This window comes from Mesocricetus auratus, unplaced genomic scaffold (genome assembly GCF_017639785.1).
Source record: "Mesocricetus auratus isolate SY011 unplaced genomic scaffold, BCM_Maur_2.0 Super-Scaffold_100011, whole genome shotgun sequence".
NCBI lineage: Eukaryota > Metazoa > Chordata > Mammalia > Rodentia > Cricetidae > Mesocricetus > Mesocricetus auratus.
Genome location: NW_024429195.1, coordinates 27,670,492 through 27,685,038, shown reverse-complemented (window position 1 = coordinate 27,685,038; position 14,547 = coordinate 27,670,492). Strand labels below are relative to the sequence as shown.

The window sequence follows — 14,547 nt, the reverse complement described above, 5'->3', positions numbered from 1 at the left end:
CTATTATAAAGATACATGCTATTATTAGAAATGCTTGTTTGCAAATTTAGGTTTATTCTTTCTTCTGATGTTTTTAGCCATCATAAAATTCTAGCAGTTTAAACTAATTGCCCAGAAGATTAAAAAATGAACCTCATCTATTCCTTTTTCTTTATAAACACGGTTGTAGGGACATTAGTAAAAACCGTCTCTTGAGCATTAAAGCATTTCTGTACTGGACCACCCTGGGATTCAGCCATGCCTTCATTTTCTTTTTTGGATCCTATTTTCTTGTGGGGAAAGATACATCTCTGCTTGGAAATGGCCAGGTAAAAAATAAATGAAGAATGCTTTTAAAATGTTAGCACTGCTGAAAAAAAATGTAAGCTTAAATCACTTCTCCTTAGCATAATGTCCAAATGCCCTCTTTCTCACCTGTAGCTGAAGAAGATATCAGCGTGGAGAGAGCTGGTCTTTATGAACTAACTAATCACCCTCAAAAAGAAGTTACCAAATGTGACTTGGACGAACAAAATGCTGCCTCCCTTCTTTCTAGGGAAATATAACGTAGCATATCTTAAGTAAAACTAGATCCTCAGGATTAGGACATGTAGTTTTACAAAACAAAGGTCTAAGTTGCCATGTAGAGTACTTGCCCCCATATCCCTGAAGAGACTGGCACTCCAGGATTTCAGTTGATACCCACTGACTTTTGGAATTTCTGAGTCTGCATATTTAAAAGATTGAGAAATAAGCATTGACTAAGTATGATTTTTACATTTTGTATCTTCTTGGTAGACTACAAGGTGCCCTCTAATAAAGGAATGTTAATATTGTTCTTCCTTTGTTAATAATTACATGTATTTACCATTCACTCTTTTTGGTTTTGTTTTGTTTATTTGTTTGTTTGGGGTTTTTTGTTTTTCTTTGTTTGTTTGGTTGGTTGGTTTTTTTTGTTTTGTTTTGTTTTGTTTTGTTTTGTTTTGTTTGAGGCAGGGTTTTTCTATGTAGTTTTGGAGCCTGTCCTGGAACTTGTTCTATAGACCAGACTGGTCTCAACTCACAGAGATCTGCCTGCCTCTGCCTCCCGAGTGCTGATATTAAAGGCGTGCACCACCAACACCTGGCTGCCATTCACTTTTTATATACCAAAAACCTACTCTTTTTTCATACTTTGCATTTTACTAACATCTGTAAGACTTACTGTCATTTTGTATATGATGTAAATGTCCATTTTACAAATGATGTGAGTGTCAGGGAACTTAAATAATTTGTCTTATAATCACTGTTAAAAATGTATACATTAAACAAATCAGCCTTTTACATAAAAGTCTAAATGAATGTCAAGATTATGGCTACTTTGTAAACTAAATTTATATAAGCTGCATACTTATGGTCTGAATATAGAAATAAGATGATGATATTCTTTGGGAATTCTGTGTATGTGTGATGGATTTTCTAAGTTTGGACTGTAAAGACCAAAAAATACTTACGACTGACATTACTTGCAGCCACATTCCATTTTTTTATGTGGAATCATTGGAAGAACAGTTCACTTCTTTTTTCTTCAGATAGTGGCTTTAAGTTTAAATTTTTTTCTCTTTTTGCTTACTAAGATTTTCTATCCAGATACATGGTAGCAAATGTTCTACTATAACTTCTAGTTGGAAATGTTTCAGAAAATAACTGTGGTCAAGCAAGGTTTTATCATTTTTGCAGGGGGACAGGAATAAAGCAATCACAACTGTATCATCCTAAGTAAACACAGTGTGTTGTATACAGTTCTGAATTCTGAACCATCTTTGGGTTTCTGGTATTTTCCAAAGGCCCGTTATCCAGAATAGTTACCATAATACAGCTTTGTAATTTTTGTTCTCATACTTGTAACTTTATTAATATTATCAGCATTCATGTGTATATCTGTCTTAAATAATTCAGATAATTTTTGTAAAGAGTAAAATTACTTACACCTTACAGTGTAATTAATATGACATATATTACATTAGTATATATATATAACCTATAAGTCTGTTTCTTGTGTTTAGATGTTTGGAAACTGGACATTTGGTACTTTGGTCTTCACAGTCATGGTTATTACAGTCACGGTAAAGGTATGCTACCATATTAGAAACCTGTACACACTTTGTCTCTATATCTTATTTACTTCATCTTTTAGCTGTCATATATAGTTTCCCTTTTTGTTTTCAACCAGTACATGGTTTCACTAAATTTTAATCATTTAGATTTCACTGTAAATTCTCCTTCCTATTCTAAAGCTTCATATGGTTTTGGTTGCAAATCACTGAAATTTTGCTTCACTGTGTATCATCTAAACTAGTTTATTTTGTGCCTTAGAGTTGAGGTAATGTCATCACATGATATTCAAATACTGCTTTCCTTCTGAAGAAACATATTACGCTATTTCCTATTTAGATTCTTTTTTTAATATTGTATCTTGTAAGGGGACAGGAACTTGTAGATATCTACAATTGATATGTGTAATTCTTAAGTTTTATCTAGAAGTTAAAGTAAACTATTTAATAGTGCTAAGACACATTTTTTTCTTTTAGATGGCTTTGGAAACTCATTTCTGGACTTGGATCAACCATCTTGTTACCTGGGGATCTATTATATTTTATTTTATATTTTCTTTGTTTTATGGCGGGATTCTCTGGTGAGTGATTGCATTGTCTTAATTATGTTGATTGAATTACAGTGAACATTTATTGTGATGGATTCCTTGATGACCAAATTCTGCTCCTAATAGTTTTTAGACACTGTACTAGTAAGTTCATTCCTTTGAATTTATCTTCAAAGGCTCGTTTTTCTACATGAACACTGAGCCTCTTGGTCACAAAGATGAAAACTAGGCTGTAAACCATGTGTCTGACTTCATAAGAAGTGTTCTTATACTAACCATATTACTTTTATTTTCTCATGTATGTAACAAGTCATAGAAACCCATTAGCTCTTATTGGTAACATCTCTCTCAAAGGTTAATAGTATGCTTCATCTTCATTAAATGTAGATCATTAGTAGGCTTTTTGAAAGATTAATAATATGGTAAGTGATGGTTGACTGATACCTTTCCTTTGGAGAGCATACATATTGCATGTGTCTGTTGTACCTTAGGTTCACTTACCAGGCAAAACTTTGTAAAGGTAAGCACAAAGAACTTGAATTGACTGATAATTATCTTCCATAAAAGGAATCCAAAAAGATACCCTTAAGAATACTGTTTGTCGGTGAACCTTTCCCTATTTGTTTCTATATTGCCCATAGTCTCTTGAAGTTGATATATACAAAAAACAAAAAGAATACCTTCATAATACCATGATCTAGCATCTTTGAGTGTGTTTATAAAGAAAAACCTAGCTTTCAGTCTGAGACTTGAATAATCGAGAAGTTGTTGTTGTCATTGTCACTATTATTGTAATAATACCCATGTGGATGTCAGAGGACAGCTTTGCAGCAACAGCTGTCACATTTTACCTTTACTGGGTTCCAGGGAGAGAACTCAAGTTGTCAGGGTTAGGCAGCAAGTGCTTTATCTGACTAAGCCATCTCATCAGCCCAGTTTTTTTCTTTGTAATTAATAGAAAGTATTTCTTTACACACTGTTTCTTGGTCTCTTACTTCTATAGCCTACATTAGTCTGTTTTTCATTATTCTTTTTATAACTTGCCAGGAAACTATGGTTATCTAATTAATAGCTTGCCATTCCCCTATTAATAGAAAGGTATAATTGTTAAAGATAATTAAACTGGATTTTACATTTTAACACATTCTATTTCATGAGTTTATTTAAGTTCTTCCAGTTTCAATTTAGAAAAAATTTCAGGCACTCTTAAAATTGTTATTTTCAGTTATTTGAGTTTTGTTGATGTCTTGGTTTAACTCTTTAAATTTTTATTTCAATTGTTTGTTTCTAAAGCAACGTCTCCCTATGTAGGCCTCAAACCCAAGGTTCTGCCTAGCCTTCCAGGTATTGAGATTACTGGCATGTGATACTGTGTGCAGCCAGTGTTCGTTTTAATGAATCTGCTGTCTTTCTTTGCAGGCCATTCTTGGGATCCCAGAATATGTACTTTGTATTTATTCAGCTCCTGTCAAGTGGGCCAGTGTGGTTTGCCATATTCCTAATGGTTGTTACTTGTCTGGTTCTTGATGTTGTGAAGAAAGTGTTTGATCGGCAGCTTCATCCAACAAGTACAGAAAAGGCACAGGTAGGCACTTTTCATACTCAGTAACTCCTTAGTTAAAACAGTTAGTGATGAGTAACTACAATTACAAATTTATTTTCTTGGAAAATACTTACTCCTATATCAAATAGTTTTTCAGTATTTTAAGTGTGATACTTCTAACTTTTCTTTTTCTATTAATTTTTATGGCTGCTAGTAATTACAATTTAAAATTTAAATATCAAACTAGAAGTTTTATCCAGCTGATACTAAATTTGCTTCAAATGCCACAGTATTGCATCAGCTAGCTATGACTAAGGTACATATCCATGTTGTTAAGCTACAGCAGACATTAACACTATGCTAATGCTTAGGGATAAGACATTTGGGGACTGACTCTACTTTAGCTACCAGCTATGCCACATGGTATCACTAAGGCTTCAAGCCTTGATTTCCTCATTGATGAAATTATGATAGAAATATCTTCCATGCCCTTTGCAGTGAGGATTAAATGAAAGAATGTTTAAGCATAGTGAATGCTAAAGAAATGGTTCCATTGGTCACATCAGCATTTATTTATCATTTGCTTAGTTTGGCAATATAATTCTAGTGAATGTGTATTTGATGCAATATAAAATGGTGAGGATGAGAATATTACTCTGTCATAACTTCTAAATGGTCATAAAAAAGTCACATGATTTTTGTGTCTCATTGTGTGTATAGGTGCATTAGCAGGGACAGAATTCCATTCTACAATATATTATTTCAATCTTTATTGGAAAGATTTATTTTTGGTCTTCAGACATAAATATTTATAGTCAAAGTATTACTTTCGAAACGTTTATTATATTTGTTTAGGCTTTTCAAATAAAAAATTTTGTTCCTAATTTTCAATTGTATGTATATGTCTGGGGACATGGGGTATGTGCACCCGAGTTCAGGTGTGATGGGAGGCCAGAAGAGGGCATTGGATCCCTGGAGATGGAATAAATGGTGTTTGGGAACTACCCACAGTGGGTGCTGGAACGGAACTCTTTCTCAGAACGAGAAGTATGTGTGCTTAACTATGGATCCAGCTTCACTTGTCTAGACTTTGTGAAGGATAGTTTTTCTCACCCTGTGGTCTATATTATATTTCCCCCCAAAATTAGAGTAACAACATATTAACGTTTATTTCCATTTGTCTCTAATTGCGCTATGGTTTTAAAGCTTCCAGTGCATTTTCATAGGGATTGCTTATTGATCCAAAAGGTATGATGTTACTTATGTTAAAAAATACTCCATATATTTGTTTTAATGTAAGTTAAAATTTATTAAAAAGGGAATTTACATTTTATCATATGTGAAGTCAGAATAATTCTCCCTTTTTCCTATGTAAATTAGTATCCAGTGATTAATGAGATATTCTGGCTGTTCCCATTTGGGAAAGGAAGGAAAGTTTTACTTCCATTCAAGGGTCTTGTAGCCTGTTGCTGTCATTTAGTGATTTTCTTCTCATTTTATACTGAGATAGTATATCTTATTTATATCACAAATGTGATATTATTCCTTTGCTGTAAGCAGTAATCATTTCTGTTTCTACTGTCAGAATGCCTCATTATTTATCAAAGATTACAAGAAAAGTCACATCAAAGGGAGGGCTGCCAGCATTCACTTTGAGTGTTTCTCTTCAGAATAAGATTGGTTTTTAAGACCTGCATCTTACAAATGTCAGTTGTGTGTGTGCCATGCATATTTCCTGCTCTTGTGGGAACAGGTGTTCGGTATTTACAAAGCGTGTCCTGTGTCTGTCTCCCAGATGATGAATGCATCTCACTGACTTGTGTGTGTCCCATTCCTTTTCTGTCCACCTGTAGATGTACTCCAACACAGTTGCTTTAAGTGACGAGTTCATCGCACTGCAGCCTTTGTCGAGGGCAAGGAATCAGCTGAGCAAACTTAGGTAGAGTAGGAGTAGAACCTTGTAACCCTTATGCATGCCAAAGGTCAATTAAGTAATATTCAAAAGATGGGCAGATGCATCAATAAAGAGTCGAGCATTTTTATTAGCACAGCTCTGTCTCTAATTTGACCTTAATTAATACATATATTAACATATAAAAATGATATCCACTCTTCTTTGAAAATTCAGATGGAAATTGAACATGAGGACAGAGAACTGTACCTGGTTTCATATCTTTATACCTATCTTTTCTAGCATAATTCTAATGCTTCTGCTTGTCATAGTCATATGTAAGAATGCTCCTGCATGTTGGGTAATTAAAAAGTCATCACAAAGCTTAAACTTAAGTTATAATTACTTGGAAGTGAGAGATGCCCATATTTTTTGTCTTGCCTTAATCATGATATAAATACATGTGCCTGTGTGTCTTTGTATACTATAGTGGCTGGATAAGTATCCCATATCTAAATACATGTGCCTGTGTGTCTTTGTATACTACAGTGGCTGGATAAGTTATCCCATATCTTTGCTGTTCTTTAGTGCATCCATAATAATATGTATTATATGTCTTATATTTAACTCTTATCTCCACAGCCATACCAATTTGGAAGTTTACAAAAAATAACCACTAGTCTCAAGAACTCTTTTGATAGAAAGAAATGAAAACTGAAATCCTAGAACTTTTAATAATATTATTTATTTATTTATTTGGGGTTTTTATTTGCTTTGAAACAGGGTCTCTGGCTATACTGGAACTCAGTATGTAGACCAGGCTGGCCTCAAACTCACAGAAATCTACCTGTGTATGCTTTGTGAATGCTGGGATTATAAGGCATATGCCACCATCCTGGCAATTATGTATATTTTAAATTATTTTTATTCTCAAAATTTCTAATTTGTGTTTATTCACTTGATCAAATGAATAGCTTTGACATAACATCATTTAACCTTCAGGTGATATAGTATGAGTTTATAATTTAAATGGTATTCTAAAGTTTTACTAACCTTTTGTGTTTTTATTATTGGCTTTAATTTTTTTCAGATGTTTTACTTTGAATGATAACTACAATAATTATGTATAGCAAATGAGTTGGTAAACCATTTTGCATATTTACAAGATCCAAAATGTGAAGGTTCTATTTTTACTTTTGGTTGAGGCAAATACATATGTCCCACTTCATCAATAGCTGGTTTCCTATTATCAGCTATCTTCTGTTTGACGATCTGCCAATAGGAGAGTTTATTATATGAAAGAACACTGGACAACTCTTGGTAAGGGAAGATGACTTGTATTGTGATTAATCATAATGTTTACATATTTTAGCTTAAAACAAGTACATTTTTAAAAGAATACTAGACATAAAAGAATGAAGAAAGAAAGTTAGAAAGAGATCCCAGGTATTAGAATATTGTAATAAATTAGTGAACCTTCTGAAAGATTACCATGAAAGCAGAGTCTTTGATTACTTGTTGTAGAGGAAGGACTACTGCTGTCCTCACAGCTGGCCTGAGTGCTGCTACCACACTCTAGTCCTTCTAGTGTGTTGTACCATACACATCCCACCATACCCACCTTCCTAGAAGTCTGAGTTTGCTACATAACACATAGATGTTTTAATACTCTTAAAATCAGCAACAAAGAAAAACAAAAGGATAGCATTCTTAGCCAAAACCAGACAGAAATAAGTTGACCTTCCCTGGGCTGCAGAGATGGCTCAGTGGTTAAGAGCAGTGGCTGTTTTTTCAGAGGACTTGATTTCAGTTCCCAGCACCCAAATGGTGTCTCACAACTGTTTATAACTCTAGTTCCAGGGGATCCAACACCCCCTTCTGGTCTCCACAGGCATCAGGCTCATACATACACACAGGTAAAAACACTCATACACATTTAAAAAAATAATAAAGCTGACATTCCCTAAAGAAATATTTCAACTTAATTTTATTAACAAGTAAATCATGCCTCTTTCCACATGTGCTATTTATGAGCCATGTGGCCCTTCTGCTCTCCAGTTGAGTTACAAGTAGAGCAGTGTCCTGAGGAAAGAGAGTGGGTGAGAAGACAGATGCCAAGTCTTGGTGGCACTGAATTTTACGGAAGAAGTAGTGTTTGACTAAAGGACATTTGTTTTTACTAGGCTGTGTGCTTCTAAGAGCTTTGCACTCCTGGCTCTTCGTGTGATATGCTTTGCTGTCTTCAAGAAGTTCCTTGGCTCTCTGTCCTGTGACAGTACCTGTGCTGTTATGTGAACTTCGGTCTGTGCCTCACAGATTGTAAACCCAACCTACTGCTTTGATTTTAAACTATGTACTGTAAGAGTATTGTTCGGAATATAAGACTCACTGCTTTTCTGTCCTTCTAGATGGAAGAAGATAAGGGTTCAGTCGGCTCAGCATATGAATTTGCTGAAAGCCAGCACAGAGGGGAGGACAGTAGGCACCTGCTAGCTGAGGCTTGCAGCCAGCAGGACAGTTGTTGCGTGCACTAGGTAGTACTTTGCTGGGCCTTCTTGGGGACTCCTACACTGCATTCTCATGCTTGGGGTATGCCATTGAGAATCAGCCTCACGTTTCCATTTCACTGTACTGATTCTTCACTGTTCCTCATATGTTGTTTGGCTTAGTTCTTTTCCTTGTTTATATCCCTTAATGTTTTTATGTTTATCCCTGAATTTCTTATTCATGTTTCTTTGGACTTACAGTGGTAAATCATGCTTCACTTCCGATTCTATCATTGTAAGGTGTTTTCACAGCCTGTTTTCTTACATTCAAGAAGTTATTCCTTTCCACTTCTTTTGAAAGTATGTCATGCCTTATCATTTTGAAATCATTATCCACTTTGAAGTTGTAATCGTGAATAGTTGTATATATCTTAATGTAGACACTGAATTACTGAAGTTCTATCTTTGGAGTTGGATAATCAAATGAGCAAGTGTGCTTAGACTAGTTTTACATTGAGTGGCTTTTAGCAGACTTGTCTTTTTCATACATTTTAATAGTTGTATCTCTATAGAAATATTAATTTTGGGGCTGCAGATGGATCAGTGGTTAAGAACACTTGCTGTTCTTGCAGAGGACCTGGATTTGGTGACTCACAAGCATCCCCAGATGTGTATATGGTACACATACATAGATGCAGGCAAAACACTCACATGAAATAAGTAAATCTAAAAAATATTGTTATGGGAATAGTTTAATCCTCTTTGGAAGAATAAATCCAAGCCACTTCTAGATATAATTGAGGTGTAAGCATCATTTTGGTTCGTAGTACTGATAAGTCCTACTGCCAGTACTTCTATTTTTCCATGTTATTTTATTGTGATTTCTGTTTAAGAAGATACTGTAGTCTCATCTAGAATAAGCAAATAGAGAAACTTGAAGACAAAGCCACTTAGAGAATAATTCTTTCAGTTTTACTATAAGTCAGATCATGAAACATTTACAATAATTTGAAAACTGTGACTTATTCTGTGAGACATATAAGTTAGATTCTTTTAGTGGATTGCCCTCAATGAGGGCAGTTAATTGATTCTCAATTATTATTAGTAGTAGCAGTAGTAATTCAGAAAATAAGTTCTGAATTTTCATTTTTATTTGATATGTTTCAAAAGATTGTGGTTCGGTGGCTGATGTAGCTCAGTTGGTAGAGTGCTTGCCTAGCCTGCACAAAGCCTTGAGTTCAGTCCCACCACTGCATAAACTAGTGACATCTTCAATCTTAACACTCAGAATATGGGGTCAGAAAGATCAGGAAGGGGTTCAAGGTCATTCTTGACTATATCACAAGCTCAAGGTCAGCCTGGGATGCATGGGACCCTGAAATTTACAAGTCAGGTTCCTCCTTTTGACCTAGGATATGAACTTACCCTTTCCAATATATTGGGGATTTTAATGTTTAACAAATACTGATGCTCTTCCTTACCCAAACTAGAAAGTCCCAGAATATATCGTTAAAGTTGAATAAATATATCATTTATATAAAAGGGCTCTCCAGTCTCCTTTGAAACTAGGAATAAGTCAGTTATTGAAATGTTATATAATACAATTTTTCATTTATTTTTTTGTATATGTGTGTGTATGTGGAGTTTGTGTACTTGTGAATGGGGTGGCTAGGATGTTTGTTTGTGGAGGCCACAGGCCAATCCTGGGGTCTTCCTCAGTCCCTGTCCACTTTATCTAGCAGGGTCTCCCTCTCTATTTAATCTGGCACTCCCTGTTCTAACTGGTTTAGCCAGCCAGGTTACTGTAGGAAAAGGAGCCCTTCTGCACCTCCCACTACTGGAGTTACAGACAGGTGCCACATTGGGGACTTTGCTATGGGTTCTGGGGCTCCAGTGCAGTTTCATGCCCACCAGCAAGCGCTTTGCCTGCTGTGCTCTCTCCCCAGCTCCAGCCAATGCAGTTTTTCACTATGTGCTTATTTTTGTGTTGAAATGAAACAGCATATATAGAAAGCTTCCAAACCAACATGGAGATATTTCATTCATGTTTGTAAATGTCTTTCAAAGTTTTATCATTTTAGAATTGTTTGTTTCAGTTAGAGGGGAAGAGAACAGAAGGATGATTGATAAAGCTGGAAACAGGAGTTTTGGAATAAGATGGCCACCCATCCTGAACCATCCCTAACTGCTGTGTGAGGAGATACAGCTCTTGCTTATTCTACAGAATTTGTGATTCTTAACAAAATTTGAAATTCAGCAATAATTTGTGATCTTTGATTTCACATCAAAAAGAAAACATTTCTCTAAAAGCAAACCTTAAGTCTAGACAAGGTACTCATATTGAGGACAGAGACAGAGAGCGTATGAGCAGAAGCCCTAATATTTAAGAATTTGACAATTCTCATTTAAAGTTAAGAAAGTCTTTAGTTGATGACATTGTAGTGAAAACATTTAAAATGTTAAACAGTTTTCTAATACAAGATTTAAGTAAACTGTTTGGTAACTAACAGCAACTCAGCATTCCTCCATTGATGTGGAAACAAGCCCAGTAAGTCAGCATTTATATCAGAAGTCAAAATCTATAAAAATGGATATTTTTCACTAGCCAGCCATAGCCATGTTGAGTATCCATGGGGTGAAGTTCGAGAGATGTTGCCTAAGAACCTGGAATTAGGTGCAGTAGTGATCATTAATAGTAATTATCAAAATGTCTGCTATATTCAAAGTTAATTCCTGATACAACCAGATGAGATCTCACACCATTAATTTTGTAGTGTCATAAATCCTAAAAAATATAATCCCCCCTCTAATCCTCTGAATGAACTGAAGCTGCATCCCACCCCATTACACTGACTGCTGTGGCTCTAGGTTCTCTGCCTGAGCTGTTACTTCTGAGTATTAGGGAAGGTGATGCACCTCTAGGAAAGTGGTGGTTTGCTGGCAATCAGAAGGGTTTCTGTAGATAGCTGTGCAGTATTCAGCATTTACAATGCACCTGAATTTTCCTTATAACTATTTGTCCTGTTTCTTTGGGGGGGGGTACTTTTATTTCATTGATTAGATGATCTGAAAGAAGACATTATAGATAATAGTTTTGAAATGCTTACTCTATTGGGTGTCTAGGATTTAACATTTGGCCATAGGTTTATGTGATGTAAGACCGCTAGCGACCTGAAACCAGATATAGACTCAAACATTATTCTGCACATAGATGGACACTAACATGCAGATCACCTGTGGGTGTGACTTTCAGGGAATCCTTGTCAGTTGACTGAATAGCAACTGTGAGCAAAGTATAGAACGTTAAACTTGAAGTTCCAGACAAGACCCTTCTTCCTCTCTAGTTCTTGGGATGGCTTAGTTAGTTCCTAAATAAAGATGTGAAAGATAAGGCTTTATGTTCCTCTTTTTAATATCCTGGCCTTCAAGTACCAATACTCTCATGTTTGTGATAAAAATGAGTTATTAAAATATATAACTATATATGGAAAATAATTCCTGATTTTTAAATAGTTGTTAGATTTAACAGTTACAGGATTAGTTTGTCAAATTATTCTGAAGTTTTTCTGAACTCTGTCTCTCCCAAACCAGAAACACTTCCTTCATACCCAGTGACAGTCTTTGGAAGTTAGCATTGAGCCACCAATCTCCCTGTGGCCCACATTGCTACTCTGACCTTTTACCTTTTCCTTATCCTCACCTCGATAGGTGAGTGCAGGGTTGTTTCATCTGAGAATGGCCACAGTGCCTTTTCTCAGATGTCTTTTAGGACTCCTACCATTGGAGGGATGCTCCAAAGCCATAGACAGACTCCAGAGAAATTCCTTCCGGTTGTACTGAGATAATAGCATTTACCCAGGCCCACAGGTATGAACAACACCCCCATCATTGGCTGGTATTGAGCAGATAGGGGAACACAGGAGTCAGCAAAGCCTAACTGGGAACTGATGAGAACCTATTGCCTAAGCCAGCATTACCCAGATTCCTTTGTTGTACAGTTGATTACTTCTGTAGTAGTAAATGGTTCCTAGTTCTTAGACCATTAGGTGGGGTAAGGGATCAGTTTCTTAAATAGTTGATCAACACAAAACTGATTCCATGGTGTGTGTGTGTGTGTGTGTGCGCGCGCGTGTGTGCGTGCATGCGTGTGCGTCTGCATTTTTTGTGTTGTTTTGGTTTTTTTTTTTTTTGTCCTACTGGGTTTTTGTTTGTGAGATTTTTTTTTTTTGTCGTTTTTTTCTTGAGAGAGAAAGAGAGAGAATGAGTGATAACATGAAGTTGGGTGGGTAGGGAGATAGGGAAGATCTATGAGGAGTTGGGGGAGGAGAAAGAACATGATCAAAATAAATTGTATTAAAAATTAAATAGATTATAGAATGGTGGGTTCAGGCTCCACCAGTTGGGGCTTAAGCACATTCCTGATACTCTAACGTCAGTTTGAAGCTTTGTTGGGTTAGCATTTCCCAAGCTATCTATTTGACCATAGAAACCCCTCTCCTTTTTAGAATGAATGTTTATATAAACATCTCACAAACACAACTAAAGCACTGAAGTAAGTCCTAACCCACAATGTATTAATTAAGGAATATGTGGGGTTTGCTTTCTCAGTGCTTAGCAGAGCCCAGGGTTGGGTGTGACCAGACAGACACTTGCCAAACAAGAAACCCTGTTCTGTGCCCACTGCTTGGAATGAGCAGGGGCTCCATACACGGATATTGTAGGACTCCACCATTTGCTTGCTTTCAGAATATCGGGTTATTTACATTTCACATGTGTGTCTCTGTCCATTGTGAGTTTCCACAGTGTCTTCTGTTACCATGCCTCACGTGGCACATGGTGATTCCCAACCTTGTAGATGTGAACTTTACCTAATTTATTTCATTCTTCTTCCTCATGCAGGAAATTATGTACATAAAGGAAAATAAATTCAACTATTTTTTTTTACTTACACTCAGAAGATAGAGGTAGATGGATTTTGTGATTTCAAGGCTAGCCTGGTCTACTCACTGAGTTCCAAGCCAACCAGGACTACCTAGCAAGATCCTCTCTCAGACAATAAACAAAACAAAAATACTCTTGACTAGCACAACCAGGGTTGGGATTCATTCGGCCATATGGTCAGACCATTTTACATCATTTTAATAATTAAAGTTGTTAGTAATATGGGATTGAATTATCTTGCTGAACCTATTTATGTCTGAATCAATATAAATCTTAGAAATTTGATAAATTCAACTTTAAATCTTAATGGTACTACTAACTTGCTTGACAAATTTAGATCCATGTTCCTGATCTTATTCTTACAACGTACATCCTTCCAGGTTGTTATTTTTCAGTCTGCAAGATAGTTTATACTCCACTGTTCTCATTTGCTAGACATTTGTTATTTAATCATAATTGCAGGAACATTTCACCTAAGCAAAACTTCAAGATGAATTAAAGTTGTAGTTGACATGAGTCAACTTCACCATAGCAAATTATTAAGTGGCAAAATAATAAAGCAGACTTAAATACCTATCCATTCATCTCTATGCCATTATTTAACTAGGTTTCTAATTAGAACACAAGGCTTTAAATTTTTAAATATATGATAGAATTCCAAAGAGCTCTGTACATTCCATATTGTAGTGAAACATGTATGTTTGTATCAAATGCTTGTTTTGATATCTTAATGGTTTTATGCAGTCTGAATCTATGAGTAACTAACTTTTCATTCTTCTGCAGCTTACTGAAGCACATTCAAGTGTCAAGTGCTTGGACTCCATGTGCTGTTTCCCAGGAGAGACCCCATGCACATCTGTTGGAAGAATGCTGGAGCGAGTCATAGGAAGGTGTGGTCCCAACCATATCAGCAGGTGTGACATTTCACTAGGTAGCTTTTGCTGCAAATGAGTGCCCTGTAAAGGGACAGAAAGAATCTGCACTGCAGATACCGATGAGTCCACTGGTTTTACCCAGTGAAACAGGGAACTTGCTGTTGATTTAACACTCTTTGTGGCTTTCTGGT

General features: G+C 35.9%; 1 protein-coding gene across 6 annotated transcripts in view; it reads left to right on the top strand.

Annotated features, from left to right (window-relative positions):
* Positions 1-14,547, top strand: part of Atp11b (ATPase phospholipid transporting 11B (putative)) — an 88,306-nt gene that overhangs the window by 67,215 nt on the left and 6,544 nt on the right. The window contains exons 25-31 of one of the 6 annotated variants that reach the window (XR_005880395.1): positions 170-308; positions 2,025-2,090; positions 2,550-2,653; positions 4,040-4,205; positions 6,017-6,102; positions 8,463-8,643; positions 14,265-14,396. Coding sequence is in view for 4 of the 6 variants with exons in the window: in XM_013113089.3 (XP_012968543.1) it covers positions 170-308; positions 2,025-2,090; positions 2,550-2,653; positions 4,040-4,205; positions 6,017-6,102; positions 8,463-8,547 (646 nt within the window). In the remaining 2 variants the exon portion in view is untranslated. Of the gene's footprint in view, positions 1-169; positions 309-2,024; positions 2,091-2,549; positions 2,654-4,039; positions 4,206-6,016; positions 6,103-8,462; positions 8,644-14,264; positions 14,398-14,547 lie in introns of those variants that run through there. The other 5 variants (XM_013113089.3, XR_005880396.1, XM_013113090.3 and 2 more) reach the window with 5 other exon arrangements.